This window comes from Sceloporus occidentalis, unplaced genomic scaffold, assembly GCF_023333645.1.
Source record: "Sceloporus occidentalis isolate IW3139 unplaced genomic scaffold, rSceOcc1.0.p SCAF_5, whole genome shotgun sequence".
Classification (NCBI taxonomy): domain Eukaryota; kingdom Metazoa; phylum Chordata; class Lepidosauria; order Squamata; family Phrynosomatidae; genus Sceloporus; species Sceloporus occidentalis.
The window spans coordinates 188,326,014-188,343,501 of record NW_028316985.1 but is presented as its reverse complement, the minus strand read 5'-3'; the positions used below and the strand labels follow the sequence as shown (position 1 = coordinate 188,343,501).

General features: G+C 56.2%; 2 protein-coding genes across 3 annotated transcripts; one reads left to right on the top strand and one right to left on the bottom strand.

Annotated features, from left to right (window-relative positions):
- Nucleotides 1–1,383: 1,383 nt before the first annotated feature.
- WDR54 (WD repeat domain 54) lies at nucleotides 1,384–8,468 on the bottom strand. Of its 2 annotated transcripts, none has more exons than XM_089526488.1 (10): nucleotides 8,457–8,468; nucleotides 7,500–7,794; nucleotides 6,246–6,308; nucleotides 5,989–6,058; nucleotides 5,270–5,326; nucleotides 4,854–4,981; nucleotides 3,848–3,948; nucleotides 3,179–3,341; nucleotides 2,630–2,704; nucleotides 1,384–2,514 (listed from the first exon to the last, which is right to left on the bottom strand). In XM_089526488.1, the coding sequence occupies exons 2-10, from the start codon at nucleotides 7,758–7,760 to the stop codon at nucleotides 2,383–2,385; spliced, it is 1,050 nt and encodes a 349-aa protein (XP_089382614.1). In that variant the 5' UTR covers nucleotides 7,761–7,794; nucleotides 8,457–8,468; the 3' UTR covers nucleotides 1,384–2,382. The 2 variants fall into 2 exon arrangements, with proteins under 2 accessions (XP_089382614.1, XP_089382615.1); XM_089526489.1 differs by lacking the exon at nucleotides 8,457–8,468 and adding an exon at nucleotides 8,163–8,177.
- On the top strand, nucleotides 8,244–15,669 carry CUNH2orf81 (chromosome unknown C2orf81 homolog). The gene is made up of 4 exons (XM_089526487.1): nucleotides 8,244–8,677; nucleotides 10,448–10,675; nucleotides 11,540–11,737; nucleotides 14,445–15,669. The coding sequence occupies exons 1-4, from the start codon at nucleotides 8,516–8,518 to the stop codon at nucleotides 15,594–15,596; spliced, it is 1,740 nt and encodes a 579-aa protein (XP_089382613.1). The 5' UTR covers nucleotides 8,244–8,515; the 3' UTR covers nucleotides 15,597–15,669.
- Nucleotides 15,670–17,488: the final 1,819 nt, after the last annotated feature.

Genomic DNA, 17,488 nt, shown 5'->3' with positions numbered 1-17,488 from the left:
TCGGGTGGGAAGGCAATGCTCCTCGCCATCTCCTGGCGCCAGGGATTCTGAATTGCCACCTTCTCAGCTGGAAAACCCTACAAGCCATGTTTGGCCCAGACCAAAGGCCTCCCTGCACAGCATCATAGGAGGAACCCTTTTAAGCGCTGCTTTGAGATGGATGGGAATGGGCTTCCTCAGAAGCTCATTCCATTTTTGGAGGCCTTCCAGTAAAGGTTGAATCATGGTCCTTCTCAGGATAGTTTAAATGCCCTCCTATCTTTGACTGGCAGTGCCAGCAGAAGCTACTCACTCCAGGCTGGAGGTGTCCCTCCTCAGAGGGGCCTTTTACTGTTCTGAACTGGGCCATCTTGCTTCCTGGCTATCTACCATAGAATCCTGGAGTCGAAAGAGACCCCAAGGGCCCTTATCCAGTCCAACTCTATTCTGCCATGCAGGAACTCTTAATCAAAGCATCCCGTGACAGATGGCCATCCAGCCTCTATTAGGAGTGCTGTGATGGTGTATTCCTGCCCAATGGAGGGTTGGAGTAGATGGCCCTTGGGAATCCTTTTCAACCTTGTGCTTCCATGACTCTGCTTCCCAGTCAGGCCAGTGGACTGCTTGGTGGCATGGCACTGGAAAAAGTGGGCAAAGCATCAGAGACGTTTGCTTCAGTCCTTGAATCCTCTGCCAAGAGAGGCAGCTAAGTGCCAGAACACCTCATTGCCAGGGGCAGGCCACTTTGGGAAGGGACAGGAGCAGCAGTCACTCTCTGGGGCCCCTGGCCTTTTCTGCCTTGTGATACAAGCCCCTACCCAGGGTGCCAGGCTGCCCAAACAGCAGCAGGCACAGCCCACCCCCCAACTGCTTCCCAGCTGGGGCTCAATGCCCTCCTGGAGTCCAGCTGCGGCCTGGCTCTGTCGCCAGGATGTCCCCAAGTTGGAAAGACATGACCATCTTGTAAAAAGCATACAAGCGGCATCCAATTGTTTTTCTGTGGCGTCTCAATGTGCATATGAGGGGCATTTGTTTTCCTTACATGCTGAAACAGCTTATTCTGTATGTTCCAATTTTTTGGGTGTGGAACAGATGCAATGAAGGAGTTGCCCAGAGCCACAGCAGCAAAACAAGGTTGCACTATGAGGCATAGAGCAGAGGGTCCTGGAGGCAGACCCTCCGCCTCGAGTGGGAGCTTGGCTGGAGGGAAAGACGACGCTGGCGGCCCAGAGGTCCCAGCCCACTGCCTGTGACACAAACTTCCTCGTTTTCCCTGAGCAACAGCCATCTTTATTCATCTAAGAAGCACACGTCAGTCTCTTAGCCAGAAACAGCCAGAAAGAACAGTTCACCTGTGACTTAAACATGCTTTCGTGCCAGGTGGGCCTCTGCCATCCCCTTCCCCACATTTCACTCCCTCCCTTGAACTGGCTCCTACGTCCTCAAAATCCAAAATTTGCAGGACTGTCCTGGGCAGGTTCCCCTCCCTTTGTTGGCCATCAAGATGCCTTCCTAACCAATGAGCTGGTGACTGGGATAGGGACAGGTGGTGCTTGCATTCCCAGAGCTTTTCCTCCCATTTGTGTCAGCTGCTGCAGGAATTCATCAAGAGTATTTGCGTGATCAGATTTGGGACAAGAAGAAGGCTGCAAGGACAACTGGCAGCAATAGGGCTGGAGAAGCCCACCTGCCCCTGGAATAGCCCACATGGCTGGGCATCGGAGACTGGTGTGGTCCATGCCACCAAGCTGAGGGAGGGGGCCCTGAGCTCGGTCCTTCTTCAGTCACGCGTCTGTTCAGGGGCAGCTGGACTTCACCCTGCCTTGCATTCCAGCAGTCGGTCAGCTGGCCATCTCCTTTGGCAAGACGCTGCCAAGTCAAACAGGACGTCCCAGTTGTGTCCCATTCACCTTTTGAGTGATAACACACTTTCTATCCGTAGCAGAGATGCATATTTTTTTAATAAATAACAAAACTACAAAGCCTGCCCCTAGTGCCCCCCCCCCCCCTGTTTTGAGGCAGTTTGTGCAGGGCTGTGGAAGTCTCTTGGCCCGGTTCATAGACAAAGTTTGATAACAGAGCAAGCCGGCCAGTCATGAGATTCCTTCTGGTGGGAGGGAGCAGCTTGAAAGAAAGGGGACGATGGGTGACTCCTAGTCTAGAATTGGGCTGCAAGAGACTTTTCCTAGGACAAACAGCCACCATGGGAGCCCCTGGGTACTGCTTTGCCCTTGGTCCCAAATGGACCCAGATTAGACAGTAACGATTGGGGTGGGCAACTGTTGCCTGGGCTCCAGTCCTGACTGCCCCCACCCCCTTTTAAGGCTCCCTAGCCAGAGTCTCCTGAGCTCTGGCCAGATGCCCACAAAGCCTATCCTCTCTTTGGGCTCTGGCCAGGAGCAGCTACACCTGGATGTAGCGGATGATCTCGTTGAGCTCAAAGCCCGTGACGGCAAAGGTGCTGCCCTCTGGGTTGCAGAAGCGGGCCCCGCAGAGCAGGGTGTCAGTCACACACTCTCCATGGCAGTGCTCTATCTGCAGGGAAAGAGAGAGGGGGGATGGGATACTACTAGCCTGTCCATCCCATGGAAGAGGAGGAGGTGGAGCTGTGTGTGTGTGAGGGGATCTCCTTACTCACCCCCCCTATTACCTCAATGGTCTCTGTGTCCGGATTGTGGCTCAGCCTCCAGACCTGCACAAAGGAGTCCTCGCCAGCAGACAGAAGCTGTGGGGAGGAAACGGGAGACAGGAGCCTTAGAACAGGCTGCTTGGGGAGGCTTCTCTGCTCCTGCTGGGGCAGCCCTTGCAGCTGAGCCCAAGCAAAAAGTGGGTCTGGGGCACAAGGCCACCCCCCCAAAAGCAGGTATAGAAAAAGGGCAGCGAGGGCTAGGAAGACCAGCACCTCCAAGGGCAATATCCTTGGGGAGACCCTCCCTTTGTTGTGGCTGCATCAAAGCCCACCAACGGGGACCCTCCACCTCTCCCCAAAAGCCTCCACCGCATTCTGAGGCTCCACAACCATGTTTGCAGTCTCAGCATCTCAAAAACGGTCTCTGTAGCAGCTCAGCAGGAGACTTCGATTTGCTTCGTATGTGGCAAGAGACAGGAGCTGCTTCCCTGCACACTTTCTCTACAGGTGCAGTCTCCAAGATGCCTGGCAAGCCTCAGCCCTTTCAGCCAGGAAGGTCACCTGCCTCACCTTTCCCGAGAGCGGTGCCAGGTCCAGGGCATAGATCCAGCGTGCATGAGCACTAACTTCGGCTCGGAGGGCCCCAGTGGCCGCCTGGAACAGACGGATCTGCCCATTCCCGTAGCCAGCAGCAATGACCCCGTTCCACAGCTTCACAGAAGAGCAGGAACAACTGAGGTTGGAAGGGAGGAATCAGGGCAAGGGGGACTGCCAGGCTCCTGACTAAGGGAAGGGGGCTGGGGCTCAGTCCTAGATAGAGCCCCTGCTTTGCAAGCAAAAGGTCCTGGGTTTGATTCCTGCATTTCCAAGCAGGCTAGTATCCCAGAGAGGTGCTAGCAGCCAGGATGGAGGATGCAAAGCTAAGCGGGCCTGAAGTGTAAGGCAGCTCCTGCGCCCCTAATCTCACAGACCTTGACACCATTAGAAGTACCCACAGATGCCCTTATAGCTTGCATGTCTCATCCCCACAGCTGGAGCCGAGGCAGTGGGGGGGGGGGCACAGGATGTTGTGTTTCCTCCTCTCGATGGCTGATCCTGCCATTTCTGGTCAGTGCAGTCAGAGAGGAGCAGGAGCATGGAGAGTTCCTAGGGACTTGGCCTGTGATGGGTCTTCCTCTTTCTGTGCAACTGCTTGTAAACCTCAATCCCTTCCCCTCTTGCTCAAATAACAGTCCTTACTCAGAAGCTGAGATCTGGGTGAGCAGCTTGAACTTCTCTCCAGAACACCAAACGCACAAACTTCCAGAGTCATCAGCCGTCACCAGGTCAGGGGCTCCCTCCTGTAACAAGAGAAAGAACAGGCTCAACCCCTCTGCCCCCCTCTCCCCATAGAGGCCAATGAATCAGACCCCCAAAGCTGAGGCAAGTGGGCTGGGGAGTGATGGGGGTCAGCCCTCTTGCAAGAGCCCAGCTGGAGATTAAGTGAATGCTCCGTCTGCCGAGGAAAGGGCTGGCTTGCCCTCCATCTCTGAAAACTTTACATGACTCCAGCATCCTAGCAGCCCTGCCTGGGGAATGGTTTCAGACTGGATGAAATACCAATCCTCCGATCTGGATTTTCTATTTTGTGATCTGTAAAATGTATAAAATCCTCAGCCTCAACAATGGCTCTTTTTCATCTTGGAAAGAAGTGACCAGTGGGGTCCCACAGGGCTCTGTCCTGGGCCCAGTGTTATTCAACATCTTTATCAATGACCTGGATGACAGAATTGGGAGCATACTTATCAAATTTGCAGATGACACCAAATTAGGAGGAATAGCTAATACTCCAGAGGACAGGATCAAGATTCAAAATGACCTGAATAGACTAGAAAGCTGGGCCAAAGCTAACAAAATGAAATTCAACAGGGAGAAATGTAAGGTATTGCACTTAGGGCGGAAAAATAAAATGCACAGATATAGGATCATGGGGGACACCTGGCTGAATGAAACTACGTGTGAAAGGGATCTAGGAGTCCAAGTAGACCACAAGTTGAACATGAGTCAACAGTGTGATGCGGCAGCTAAAAGGCCAATGCAATTCTAGGCTGCATCAATAGAAATATAGTGTCTAGATCAAGGGAAGTAATAGTGCCACTCTATTCTGCTTTGGTAAGGCCCACCTGGAATACTGTGCCACCCCCCCCCCCAGGGGCCAGAGTGTGGTGGGGTCCCATCTGGCACTGACCGCTTCTGGCCACCTTACCAGCTGCTCGCAGAGCTCAGCCCCAATGTCTGTGATGGAGCTAGCGTGCTTTTCCAGGACTTCGCTTAGTGTGACGTTGGTGCCTTTGGCAGGGACGTCAAAGATGAGGACAGCTCCGGAGGACGTTCCTGTGGCAGGAAGGAGAATGAGCGCAGGGCCTCAGCCGGCCTCTGCTTTCTGGTGGAGGAAGAATTTCCCACCTGCCCATCCTGGAAAACTGAGAGATGCAGGTACACCTAGGGATACCTCATGTTTCATTTATTTCCTCTCTTGCAATTCCCACCTTCCCGCTCCAGGTCTCCCAAAATCTTAACAGCAGCCATAGGGGTCCCCCCTGCTCCCCCAGAAAGAAGACTTGGTCTGACCTCTGCTTCCCCTGCCTTCCTTTCATCTAGAAGCCCATTCAGCTCACTTACCTACACAGACGAAGCGCTGCCCAGTTGCCGCAATCCCACGCGCAAAGGCCGCCTTGCCTGGAGATGACAGGAAGGGAGAAAGTGGAAAGAGTGGGAGCCCCTCGCGGCTGTCCTGCCCACCCCTTCCTAGCACTTTGCACAAACAGCCTCTCTGCATGAACTGGCAGCAGCATGGAAGTGAAGGGCACAGGCATCTAGCATGCCCAGCCCTTGGTACATGGGCCTTGGAGCGCACCCGGCTGTGCTGCCCGCTGGAGCCCAGCCGATCGGGCAGGGTTTCAGTGTGTGTGCGCCTGAAAGGCCCATGGCTGAAGCCTCTGTTGCCCCTCCACTCCCTGCTTCTCAAAGGACTTGATCCAGGAGAGATGCAAAACAGAAGAGGGAGCAGGATTTCCCTTGAGACCCCCACAGCATTCTGCAATGTGCCATGAGCTCCTCTAGATCCCAAAGGGTTAAGGAGGGAGGGGCAAAAGCTGCCTGCTGTGAACTGAGGGATGCCTTTCCCAACTTGGCTGCCACCACTGGCTCCAAAATTTCTGGAGACAGGGAACAGGGAATCCAAGATCAGCATTGCCTGCCTTTGTGACCCAAGGGCTGGAAGGGAGCGGTGGGGCCTGGAGCCACTTGAGAGGAGCCACAATCCCCAGCCAAGCCCGCCAAGGCCAGCATGTGACCCAGCACCACATGGAGGCATGAGCAGGCCCTAAAGGAAATGATACCTGGAGAGGACGTCTCCATGCCCTCCAGAGCATGCCAGTACACCATGACGGATCCATCTGGCTCATACATCTTGGTAGAAAGATGGACCAGAGCAAGAGAGAGGGAAAGAGGGAGAAAAGACATGCTTGTGAGTGCAGCAAGCAGGCCCATAGTCCAGAAGTGACCAGGACCAGGGTCCAGGGGGTCACCAACTATGGGGTCAGCAGGCTGAACGGTCAGTTGCTGAGCCCAGCCTGAACCCAGGAGTGTCTCTCACCTGGATACCTTTCCGTGACGTGAGCACCAAGAGGATCCGGGAAGGGAGGATGCACCAGGCCGCCTGGGAGGAAAAGAGAGGAGGAAAGGTGAACGCACCAGACTCTCCTTCTGCAGCCCCAGTTCAGCTCCAGTTAGGGAAAAAGAGATGGGGGCTCAAGTGGCATGCAAGGCCCCCTTCCTCAGGACACACTCCCTTTGAGATTTTGGTGGAGTCTTCTTCCTTGGAGGTCTTTAAGCAGAGGCTGGATGGCCATCTGTCAATGGGGATGCTATGATGGAGAGTTCCTGCATGGCAGAAGAATGGGGTTGGACTTGATGGGCCTTGGGGTCTCTTCCAACGCTGTGATTTTATGATAGATAGCCAGAAAGCAAGATGGCCCAGTTCAGAACAGTAAAAGGCTCCCCTGTTTCTGGGAGGAAAACCTCCAGCCTGGAGTGAGTAACTTCTGCTGGCACTGAGGGCATTTAAACTTTAAACTCCTTGCAAGGAACCTACCCTAAGGAAGGAGATTTGTGGTGGGGCTCTTGCCTATGGAGAGGTCCGTGGAGCTTAGAGGTACCTGGATGCTGGGTGGTCAAGAGTCCAAATGAGCCAGGGTCCCCCTGTGTGCCCTTCCTCCTAGCCTGGTGTTGGCACGCAGCCCCCATTGCAGAGCACAGCGTGTCCTTGGGAAAGGAAGCAGCCAGGCCCAGCACTCCTTGCGCAGCTGAAGTGGCCTGGACTTTGGTCTTGCAGGGACAAGGTGTGCAATTTAAGGCCAAGGAGGTTGCCTGGGGGCACTGGCTGCTCGCTCCCTCCTTTCCTCTGGCGTCCCTGGCTCAGTCTAGGAGGAAAAAGCCCTTGGCCCGGAAAGAGCCACTGCCTGCTCTCCAGCTAAGCTCCTTAGGATACAGGTGTGAGAGGTTTACAGGTGTCTTGTTATTGCGGACACCCTGGAGGCGTTCTGACCATGCTGGCGGTCAGTGGGCACAGAACGACGACTGCTTCACTGTTGCTGCCACTGTCACTTTGTCCATCCTGGGACTGGATCCAGGAAGCTGGGCAGTGGGCGCCCCCATGCTATGCCAAGCCAAGCCCCCCAGGGTAGCTGCCCCCTGCTTCCCCTCCTGTCCCCGCTGCCCCTTTGGTCTGGCCAGTGTTTCTGCCCCGGCCATTGATCGATTGGACTGACCGGGCAGGACTGGACTGCTGCTGCCCACCTGGGTCCCTGCCTACCTGCCTCCTCCTCCTCCTCCTCCGGCTGCTGCTCACCTGGGTGATGAGGGTGGCTCCGAGTCCCAGTCCGTGGCTGCCCTCCTTGACCTGGAGCTGCCGGTGGGCGCAGGTGGCGGCCGGAGGACCCCCGTCCCCCTCCTCGTCCCCGGGGGTGCTGACCATGTTGACGGTGGGCCCGTGGACGGAGGCGTAGTAGGTGGCCCCCCGCTTGCCCTGAGGGAGCGGCAGCACTGCCAGGTTGTTGGGCAGCGCCAGGCTGCTCTCCTTCAGGGGGAGGCTGCGGCCCTTTCGGTACATCGCCAGCGCCACTCCGACGACAAGGACAACGATGCTGCGGAGACGGAGGCAGAGGATCAGGGAATCCTTGAGCTGGAAAGACCTCCTAAAGACCACCCAACCCAACCCTCTTCCATAGGCTCCTAGAGGTGGAAGGGACTGCTAAGGGTCATATAGTCCAACCCTCTTCTGCAACATAGGAATACATAGGATCCTGGAGTTGGAAGGGGCCCTCAAGGGCCATCCAGCCCAACCCACTCCTTCTGCCATGCAGCAACACAGAGTGTCCCAGAAGTGGAAAGGACCCAAGGGCCACCAGGACAATCCTTTCTGCCATGCATGGAAGAGACCCCAGGGGACATCCAGGCCAGCCACGCAGAATCCGACATAGGATCCTAGAATCCATAGCGCCCTCAGTCCCACCTCGCAGGGCTGGCGTTGGGGATCTCCCTCCCTCCCTCCCTCCCTCGGGGGGGGCGTGGCCTAGAGGAGGCGGGCCTCTCCGCGGGAGAGAGAGGCGTGGCCTGAGGGCGCGCGCGGCCTGGCATTGGGACGGCCCAGGGGCGTGGCCTGCCTCAACGCCAGCGGCCTGCTTCAGAGGAGCCGCTCACGACCCCGCCTTCCTTCCCTGCTTCCTTCCCTGCTTCCTTCCCTCGCTGCCTCGGCGGGACTCCTTCCTTCCGGAAGCGCCCGGGACTCTTCTGTTCCTTTCCTCACCGGCTCTCTCTCTCTCTCTCTCTTTCTTTCCCCTTCCTTCGCTCGCTTCCCCCGCCGTCATGGAGACGACGCACGGGCGCGATGACGTCAAGCGCGATGACGTCAAGCGGGTGGGCGCGCGCATGTGGGCGGCGGCGGCGGTGGTTGCGTCGGCGGCGCGGCGCAGAGCGGGCGGGGCCGACTCGGACGCAGGGAGCCGCGCAGGCGCAAAAGACGAAGAGGTATTCTCTCCAAGCCCCGCCCCTCTTTCGCGCATGCGCTGATGCCAGGTGTAGGCGCTGCCTTCCCCCTGCAAAGCTACCTTTCCAGCTGCAGGGAGAGAGGAAGGAAGTGTGAAGCGCCCGGAAATAGAAGGCGTCGCAAAATAAAGCCAAAAGCGCTCCTATGAATTCATTTCACAGGGTTTATTTTCTGGCTCAAGGCTATGGAATTCTGGGAGTTGGAGTTTGGGCCCAGAGCCGAGCAGAGCTCTGGGCCCCAGAACAAACTCCAACTCCCAGAATTCCATAGCCTTGAGCCAGACAACAAGTTAAAGCGGTGCCAAACCGGGTTATCTCTCCAGGATCCATCCTCAACCTCCTATTTGCAGAGCATAGGAAGCCAAGCCAGACACAATGCTACTCAATGAGCTTCTTAGCCCTGCTCAAAATGGCGGACAACTTGGAACGCCATCTTGAAGCTCAAGGACAGGGCCTGGAAGAGGAGGATCCTCAGGCCGCCATGGATGGGAACCCAATGGGGCTCCTAGGCGGCCCCACAGAAAATACCGCTCCCCGGATTGCTGCCATAATAATAATAGAGCTTTAATAATAATATTAATAATGATAATAATAATAAACAGAGGCTGGGTGGCCCTCTGTCACAAGGGGTACTTTGATGGAGAGTTCCTGCATGGCAGATTGGGGTTGGATGGCCCTTTTTGGGGTCTCTTCCAGCTCTATGACTGAGTGAATCCCTCTTTCCTCTCACAGGTCTTTTGTGCCAGACCTCGGGGCAGTGGTCCCTAGGGAGCGGGTCTCATGGGGCAGGCTGGGCTCAGCCCTGCTTCCCTTGGCCTCTGGCGATGGGCCACAAACCCAGCAAAAGGGCACCCAAACTTTACCGGGAGGTAGCTCTCAACTGGTCCAAGGAGGAGCGGCCAGAACTGAGCCCCTTGGTCCTCCCTGTGCTAGAAAGCGGTGGATGCTGGGGGAGAGCATCAGAGAGCAGAAAAGCATGAGGCCAGTCTTCCATGGCTGCGTTTGAAGGTAGAGCTGCAGTGCCCCTGGATAAAAGCCATGCCCCATGGCAGTGAGCCACTGTGCCCGGTGGGCAGAGGGTCCAGATGGGCTCCAGAGTGTGGGTTCAAAGGTCCCTGAGCTCAAGTTTGGTGGTGAAGCCTCCACTTTGTCTGCAGGCAGCGTCCGAGTCAGCGCCCTTGTCTCCAGGTGATGGAAGCGGCCCTCACCTGTGCCAGAGGAGTCCCCAGAGAATCACTGCTGCCTGGGTGGGATGGACGGATGGACCACTGGCTGGAGCCGCTACAAGGCTGCTCCCTAAGGAAGTTGTGGGCTTGACACCTACCTGCAGCCAGGGCCTAGGCCTTTTCTTGCTTCTGTCCACAAGGGTTTTTTTCAGAGGGGGATGCCCTTTGCCTCCTGGGGCTGCCTTTGGAACCCAGGACCTTGGCTGCATCTCTGTCCCCAGTTGCCATGGCCCCATCAGGAGCCCTCCCCAGCGTCCTGAGTCCTGACCAGGAGCATGGAACCCTTGGCCGGCTCCCTTCCCCGCAGGAGTTCTCTGTTCTCTGAAGGACCTCTGCTGGACAGTGGCCGCGGAATCTCCTCTGCAGGTGTCACAATGCGTTCTCGGGTCACCAGGCAACGGCCCACACCTTGGCACGCACCTTGCCCGCAGCGTCACTGGAGGAGGGCAGCTCTGCTCTGAGGCTCTGTCGGCTTCCCTGTCCGGATCTTTTGTGCTGAGCGGCCCCTTCTGTTTTTCCCTTGCAGAAAATGGCATCCCGGGACCGTGTGGCTCAAGCCAAGTCGCGGGCGGAGCGCTCCCGCCCGCCCACGGTGCCCATCCCCCAGATAGAGATCATCCCTGGGCGCCTCACCGAAGGCGATTGGCTCTCTATGCTCAATTTTGAGGAGGCCGAGGACAGCGTGGGCGAAATTTTGGCTGGCATGCTGGACCAGGTCATGGATGAATGCTTCAAGGTCTACCTGACCCGCCAGGTGAGATGAGAGGTCCCTTCCTGGCGCCGGCGCATTTGGCAGGGCTGTCTATGAGCAAGTGGGCTTTTGGAGGGCCAGAATGGTGGTCCTGGGCTGCGGGGGACGCATAACAGGGTCCCCTTGACCAAGCAGCTTCCAGGACAATTGCAGCCTTTGGAAGCCTTTGGGGCCTGACAGATTTTATCCGAAGCTGTTCACGTGTCACGGTTTTAAATTCTTCACACTGGTCCAAGTCACCTCGACTGTCTTGGTTTAACTCACCTAATCGTTTGTCATGTTTTGAGTCTGTTTTATTCTCTTCCACCTTACAATTCTATATTGTTTATATTAGCCAAAGTTTATTGTTTGCTGTCCTGATTTTGTATGTTAGGATACAAATATTTCAATAAAATGAGATTAAGGTTTCATCCAGGCATCTGAAAGCAAGGCAGCCCAGAACTCCCGAGGGCATGAAAGCCCCAGCTGACCAGCTTGGACAAAGGCCCCAACCTCTGCCTCAGTCTAAGGGGAAGCAGAGAAGCCCACAGAGTCTCTGGAGCACTCAGTTGGCGCTTCCAAACAATCCATTTGCTCTGGCATTGCCCAAATGGCCAGTCAGCTGCTGTTTTCGCTTTCCTGCAAGAAGGACAATATAAACCTCTGCACAAAAACCTCAAGGCTGGAGAATCCGTCCCCTTCTGAGGGACTCTGCTTTTCCACCTTCAAACAGCCCTTAAACTCAGGATTTGATCCTGGTCCCCCCAGGAGAGATGGGGGGGCGGTCTCAGCCCTCTGGCCTGTGGGGTGTGTATCCTCTGGCCTGGCTCCTTCTGGCCGCCTGCGCCTGGCTGACCTGGTGCCCTGTCCACCTGCTCTCCCCTGCAGTGCATCCCTTACGTCATCAACCAGGCCAGGGAAGCCATGCTCCAGATCATCGAGTGGCGCTTTCTGGTGCGGGATGAAGGTGAGACAGAGGTGCCCACAGATCCCGCCTGGCAGGAGGATGAGGAGCCAATGCCCTGCATCACAGATTCCTGGGCGGAGGGCTCCGTGCCAGTCGTACAACCTGCACTGGAGTGTGAGGTAAGTGGGCCACAGCAGCAGTCTGGCCACAGGGAAGTGACTGCCTGTGCCCTCTGCCCAGTGGGGCAGCTGGGCCAATGGAGGAGGGAGGGGGCCAGGAGGCTGGGAAGGAATCAAAGGAGAACCAGGTCATGGGTGGGGTGGGGTGGAGGCTCGAGGTCAAATTCTGCCAGGAGAGGCAAAAGGGGCCTTTGGCCCACAGATAAGTCGGATGGAGAGGAGGTGTCCTGATTGGACCTGATAGGACTGGACTTAGAGTGGACGCAGAGGGAAGGGGCGTTTCTCCTCAAAGGAAAAAAGCCAGTGTGATGTTTTGGATGTAGGGTCAGGACTCTGGGAGAGCAGGATTGGATCCCCTTAGCTCAGCCATGGAAACTCACTGGGTGACTTCAGGCAAATCCCAGTTCTGAGGAATGCGCAGCTGGCAAACCTCCTCGGAAGAAACCTTCCCAAGAAAACCTTGCTTACTGTACATTGGAGTCAGTGTAAAGGCCTATAACACCAACAGTCAAAAGGGGGGAAATGTCTCTCTGCCCAATTTGGGACTGGGCTCCTTGCTGACTCACGTGGCCCAGGTAGGAAGGAGAGGCCAGGCCTCCCTCTAATCCTGGCATCTTGATCCTAGAAATGAAGAGTGGCGTCCCCAGTTTGGTTTTTTCCCCAGGGATGGTGATGGCAGCATCAGCCAAAAGGGCTCCATGCTTCACGGCAACATGCTTTGACAGCCCTGGGCTTTTTCCCCTGGGAAGGGTGCATGTTTGCCCCTTCTTCCCCAAGGTGTGAGAAGGGCCCAACAGAGTGTCACCCTTCGTCTGGGTGTCACCCGGTATGGTCTGCACCCCCTGCCCAGTGATGCCCCTGGACATGAAGAGCGCGTCTGGGCTTTGGTCAACTGTAGACCCACATGGGCTTCTTGATGGGATCTGGTCCCTTGCAACCCCCTCCTCATCTGGGGTCTCCTCTGGATGCCTTCAGAAAGAGGCTGGGCAGCTACTTGCTGGGGATGCTCCATTTGGAGATCCTGCATTGAGTGGGTGTGTTGGATCTGATGGCCCATAGGGTCCTTTCCAACTCTAATATTCTGTGACTACTGTGGTGGTCCTCTGTGTGGGGCTGCCCTTGGCTCCGGTTTGGGAGCTGCAGCCATTGCAGAATGCAGAAAGCTGGAGGTGCATGCATTTCTTCACATAAAAGATCCCCATTGTGGACCTCAGGCAGGGTTGGATCCAGGGTGCGTGCGTGTACGTGTGGATGTGGATCCATATAGCCCCGTATTGCCAGCTGTGATGGGCTTTCCTAAAGGGTGCCTTTCAGGCAGGATTCTCCTCCTGGCTCCTGTGGGGTTTCCAAAGGCTCCAAGGACTGGGACAGGATGAGAACAAGAGTGTTTTCGGGGAGCGATAGAATCGTAGAGTTGGAAGAGACCCCAAGGGCCATCCAGTCCAACCACCTGCCATGCAGGAAATCTCAATCAAAGCATCCCCGAGAGATGGCCATCCAGCCTCTGTTTAAAGACCTCCAAAGAAGGAGACTCCACCATAATCTCCGAGGAAGGAGTTTGTTCCACTGTCAAACAGCCCTTACTCTCAGGAAGTTCCTCCTAATGTTGAGGTGGAATCTCTTTTCCTGGAGCTTGCATCCATTGCTCCATTGGGTCCTGTTCTCTGGAGCAGCAGAAAACAAGCTTGCTCCCTCCTCAATGTGACACCCCTTTAAGTATTTAAACAGGGCTATCATATCACCTCTTAACCTTCTTTTCTCCAGGTTAAATATCCCCAGCTCCCTCAGTCGTTCCTCATAGGACATGGTTTCCAGACCCTTCACCATTTTAGTCTCCCTCCTTTGGACACATGGCTCCAGTTTCTCAACGTCCTTTTTGAATTGTGGTGCCCAGAACTGGACCCAGCATTATTCCAGGAGAGGCCTGACCAAAGCAGAATAGAGTGGGACTATGACTTCCCTTGATCCAGACATTATACTTCTATTGATGCAGCTTAAAATTGCATTGGCCTTTTTAGCTGCCCACACTGTTGACTCATGTTCAGCTTGTGGTCCACTTGGACTCCCAGATCCCTTTCAGACGTAGTTTCATTCAGCCAGGTGTCCCCCATAATCCTATATCTGTGCATTTCATTTTTTGCCCTAAGTGCAGTACCTTACATTTCTCTGTGTTGAAATTCATTTTGTTAGCTTTGGCCCAGCTTTCTAGTCCATTCAGGTCGTTTTGAATTTTGATCCCGTCCTCTGGAGTATTAGCCATTCCTCCTAATTTGGTGTCATCTGCAAATGGTCCCTCTGTGATTCTGAGAATGATTGCGATTGTAAGAAGAGGATCGGAGGGATAGAAGACCCCGAAAACAGAACCATTGAATGCAACAGGCAGAGAGGAGTATTGAGTGGTGACTGGGGGTTGTGGGTTTGGTTGTGCTGAGTTTATGAAGAGGAGGCTGGATGTGTCTGGGATGGACCTTTCCTTCAAGAGATTCCCTTAACTCCCATGAACCAGAGATGTTCCTGTTTGGCCTTGCCAGGGGTCCCCTTCAGACCCAGCGTACTTTTGAGGCCTCTCTCCGCTCTTGAACTCTTCCATTTTCAAATGCTAATCCTGAATCTGCCAGTGTGCTCTGGGCTGGGCTGGGCTGGAGGGGCTCTTGGGCATGGGTCTTCCTGGCCTGGCATTTCTTCATGGTGCCCCCTTTCTCTCCAGGTGCTGCTAGCCAGACTGCTGGATGAAGTCCCTGCCATGGAAGATGAAGAGGAGCCTGGTGGAGACACAGTGGTGGGTGTTGCTCCGGCACCTGGTGTTGCTCCGGCAGCCCTGCATACCATACAGCAAGAGGCAGAGACGGAGGAGCAGCCTTTGCCTGCCTCCTTGCCGGACATCCAGACGCCCAAGACCCGCAGCAGCAGTAGCAGCAGCAGAGCACGGCTCAGGGCCCTGGAGGATCTCCCGCTGGTGAAGGAGGCCCCCTCCCCACCAGACCCACTGGGTTCAACCACCAAGCTGAGGGCCCACCCTCAGGACCATGAGGGGTCGCCGCGGGCAGCCCGGTTAAGCTGCCCACTGATGGGCCCGGAGAGCTCTGAGAAGAACCTGCTCCTCCTGCGGAAGCACTCCCAGTTCCCCGTAGTCGAGGATGAGGATGAGGATATGGGGCGACCCCACCTCCTGCCCCCCTCCTGCAGCAACCTGCTGCGGATCCAGGTGGGCCGGCCCCCCATTACCAAGGACGTCTTCTACGACGAGCATGGCCGCATCACCATGGTGCCTCGCCTGGACCCAGCCCGGCTGCCCAAGCACTGGATCCGGCCCACTGCGGAGGTAGTGGACCCGGACGTGGAGTCCCGCCGGCAGGAAGCCCTGAAGACCGTCTCAGGACGCTGTACCCGGCGCTGGCGCTCCCGCCGCCACCCCGCCAAGGCCCCTGAATTGGCTAGGAGGGGCACAGAGGTGGGCCCTGGAGCCATCCTACCTCCCGGGGTCCCTACGGTGCTGCTGTGGGAGGGTCCGGCTAGGGCCATGCGGCAGCGTCTCTCAGAGCAAGTTGCCCACTGCCCGCCTCCCCCAGGGAGGGTCTTGGAGCCCACCGCCCTCTTCTTTGTCAAGCCCACCTTGCTGATGGAGACGGTGGAACTGGCCCCGGGGGTCACTCTCCGCTGCAGTGGTAGCACCACCCAGCACCTCCCGCCGGTGACTCCTCGGGAGGAGGTGATGGCAGGAGAAGCCCACGGGGAGCTCCGTCTTCTCCGCCCACAGGTGCCCTTCCCCATGGCAGCCCTGGAGCAGATGGCAGGCCCTCCCCGGCCCCTGCCCCGGCTTCACCCAGGAGCAAGTGCACGGCCAGGCTGCCCATGTTAGGAGGCTGGGACCCCCAGGGCAAGAACCCCCCTTGCCCGCTTGTATTACCCCCCCCCCCCCTTTGTGGAATAAAAGGAAGGACTTTGGTATGGCTCTCCTTCTTCTTGTTGGCTGTCTCCTTGGGTTCTCACGGCTACTAGCCACCTTCTTCCCCACCAGCCTAGCAGGGAAGGGGTTAGTCAAAGGAGGAGGAAGAGGAGATGGCAGCGGCCAGAGGCTTGTGTTGGGCCACTCTGGCTTTGGCCCAGAAACGTTGCCCTGGATCTGTTCCTTACTCTCTAGAGATAGAAATACTCTGCAGATGCCTAAGGACACCCTTGTCCATACTTTGGGTGCCACAACAAGGACAAAGGTGGACTATAAATTAAGCCCATAAATCCACAGGCTAATTCCTTTCCAGGAGAAAGAGGCCTTTGTACGACGGGGGTGCTACTCCCAGCCCTGGCTCCATCCTCTGGCCAAGACCCCTAGGGTGGTCACCCTGCTTTGGCCAGGCAGGAGGTATAGCTCCTTCTGTCCCTGTGGGCCAGGTGCCGAGGGGGCAACGCACTCTCTGGCCAGGGCAAGGGGTGGGAGGTCTTGGGGCAGGAGCTCTGCCATGGAGCTGGACAGTGGTGCCCCGTCCCTCTCCTCGAATGGCCCTTTCATGTTTGTTGATGACAAGAACTGAGGACCTCAGCCAAGGCTGCCTGTGATATTTACGTAGCACCATTCCTAGTTCAAAGTCAAGGCTGCGGCAGGAGTGGCTGGGGCCTTGACTTTGGGGCCCTGAGGGGTGGGTGAGGGGGTGGTCATGGGGATGGTGGGCAGGCTTCCCTAAACTCATGTCTAGAAATAATCTGTGGCTGAGGGGCACCTGCATAGTGGAAATCAGCAGTTGCTCTACACCTCCCTGCTGCTGAATACTGACACTGAGCAATTCTGGTGTCTTGGCCCACACTCCTGGCACCTGGTAGCTTGCCCCTTTGTGCCATGGAGGATTGCACCTTCCAGTGTGCCACAACTGGTCAATGATGGGAGTGAATCTTTCTGCCCAAGAGGCTGCCGCCATGGAGACCTGGCACCAGTGGGTCTCTTGCCCTCTGGGTTGCCATGTGGGGGTCTTTACAGGGCACTGCTTGGCTCCCAGGAAAGAGGGCTCATGGCTTTTCTTGGGGTCCAGCTCTGGGGCCCTTTTCCCATCCTTGGTTTATGGAAGACCCTCGCTTCCAAATGCAGCTGGGCTGCTGTGGCTCCTCTTTGGTCACCCCATTTCCCAACTCCCTGGTTATCTTTAAGTCTTTCTTGTATGGCTATATTTTGGGGGGAATATCTTCCTTCTGGGGATGCTGTGGCTTAGTGGTTGACACCAATTCTGACGATTGGAAAGTTGGCAGTTTGAGGCCGAGTGAGCTTCTGCCACTAGTGCTAGCTTGTGCCAGCCCAGCAGTTCAAAAGCAGGCAAATGCAAGTAGATAGATAGGTACCACTTTGGTGGGAAGGTAACAGCGTTCGGTGCAGTCATGCTGGCCACCAGATCACCAAAGTTGTCTTTGGACAACGCTGGCTCTTCGGCTTAGTAACAGAGATGAGCATCATCCCCTATACTTGGTTATGAGTAGACATTCATGTCAAGGGACTACCTTTACCTTTTTACCTTTCTTCCTTCCTCCTGCCCTGAGCTTTGATGCCTGTCTCTTTGGCCAGGTCCACTTCCACTGGCCTTTCTGGCCCATTGTGATGGCCAGAGCGGAGCCCCATAAAATCTGTGAGGCTCACCCCGCTTCTCTGGCGGGATGCCTCTGGGAGGAGGCCGGGGGAGGCTTGTGGGCTTGGCTTGACATGCTGATGGTTTACCTTGGGGCCTTTTGCACTCATAGCAGAGTTACCTTGAGAGCACTTTTCCTGCTTGG

Excerpts from the sequence above, each read along its gene's own strand:
- WDR54 (XM_089526488.1), bottom strand. The coding sequence starts at position 7,760 with ATGTACCGAAAGGGCCGCAGCCTCCCCCTGAAGGAGAGCAGCCTGGCG. Across the intron at positions 6,059-6,245 it reads CGTCACGGAAAGGTATCCAG|ATGTATGAGCCAGATGGATC; the intron begins GTGAGAGACACT and ends CTTTCTACCAAG. Across the intron at positions 2,705-3,178 it reads TGGCACCGCTCTCGGGAAAG|CTTCTGTCTGCTGGCGAGGA; the intron begins GTGAGGCAGGTG and ends TCCTCCCCACAG.
- CUNH2orf81 (XM_089526487.1), top strand. The coding sequence starts at position 8,516 with ATGGAGACGACGCACGGGCGCGATGACGTCAAGCGCGATGACGTCAAG. Across the intron at positions 8,678-10,447 it reads CAGGCGCAAAAGACGAAGAG|AAAATGGCATCCCGGGACCG; the intron begins GTATTCTCTCCA and ends TTTCCCTTGCAG. Across the intron at positions 10,676-11,539 it reads AGGTCTACCTGACCCGCCAG|TGCATCCCTTACGTCATCAA; the intron begins GTGAGATGAGAG and ends TCTCCCCTGCAG.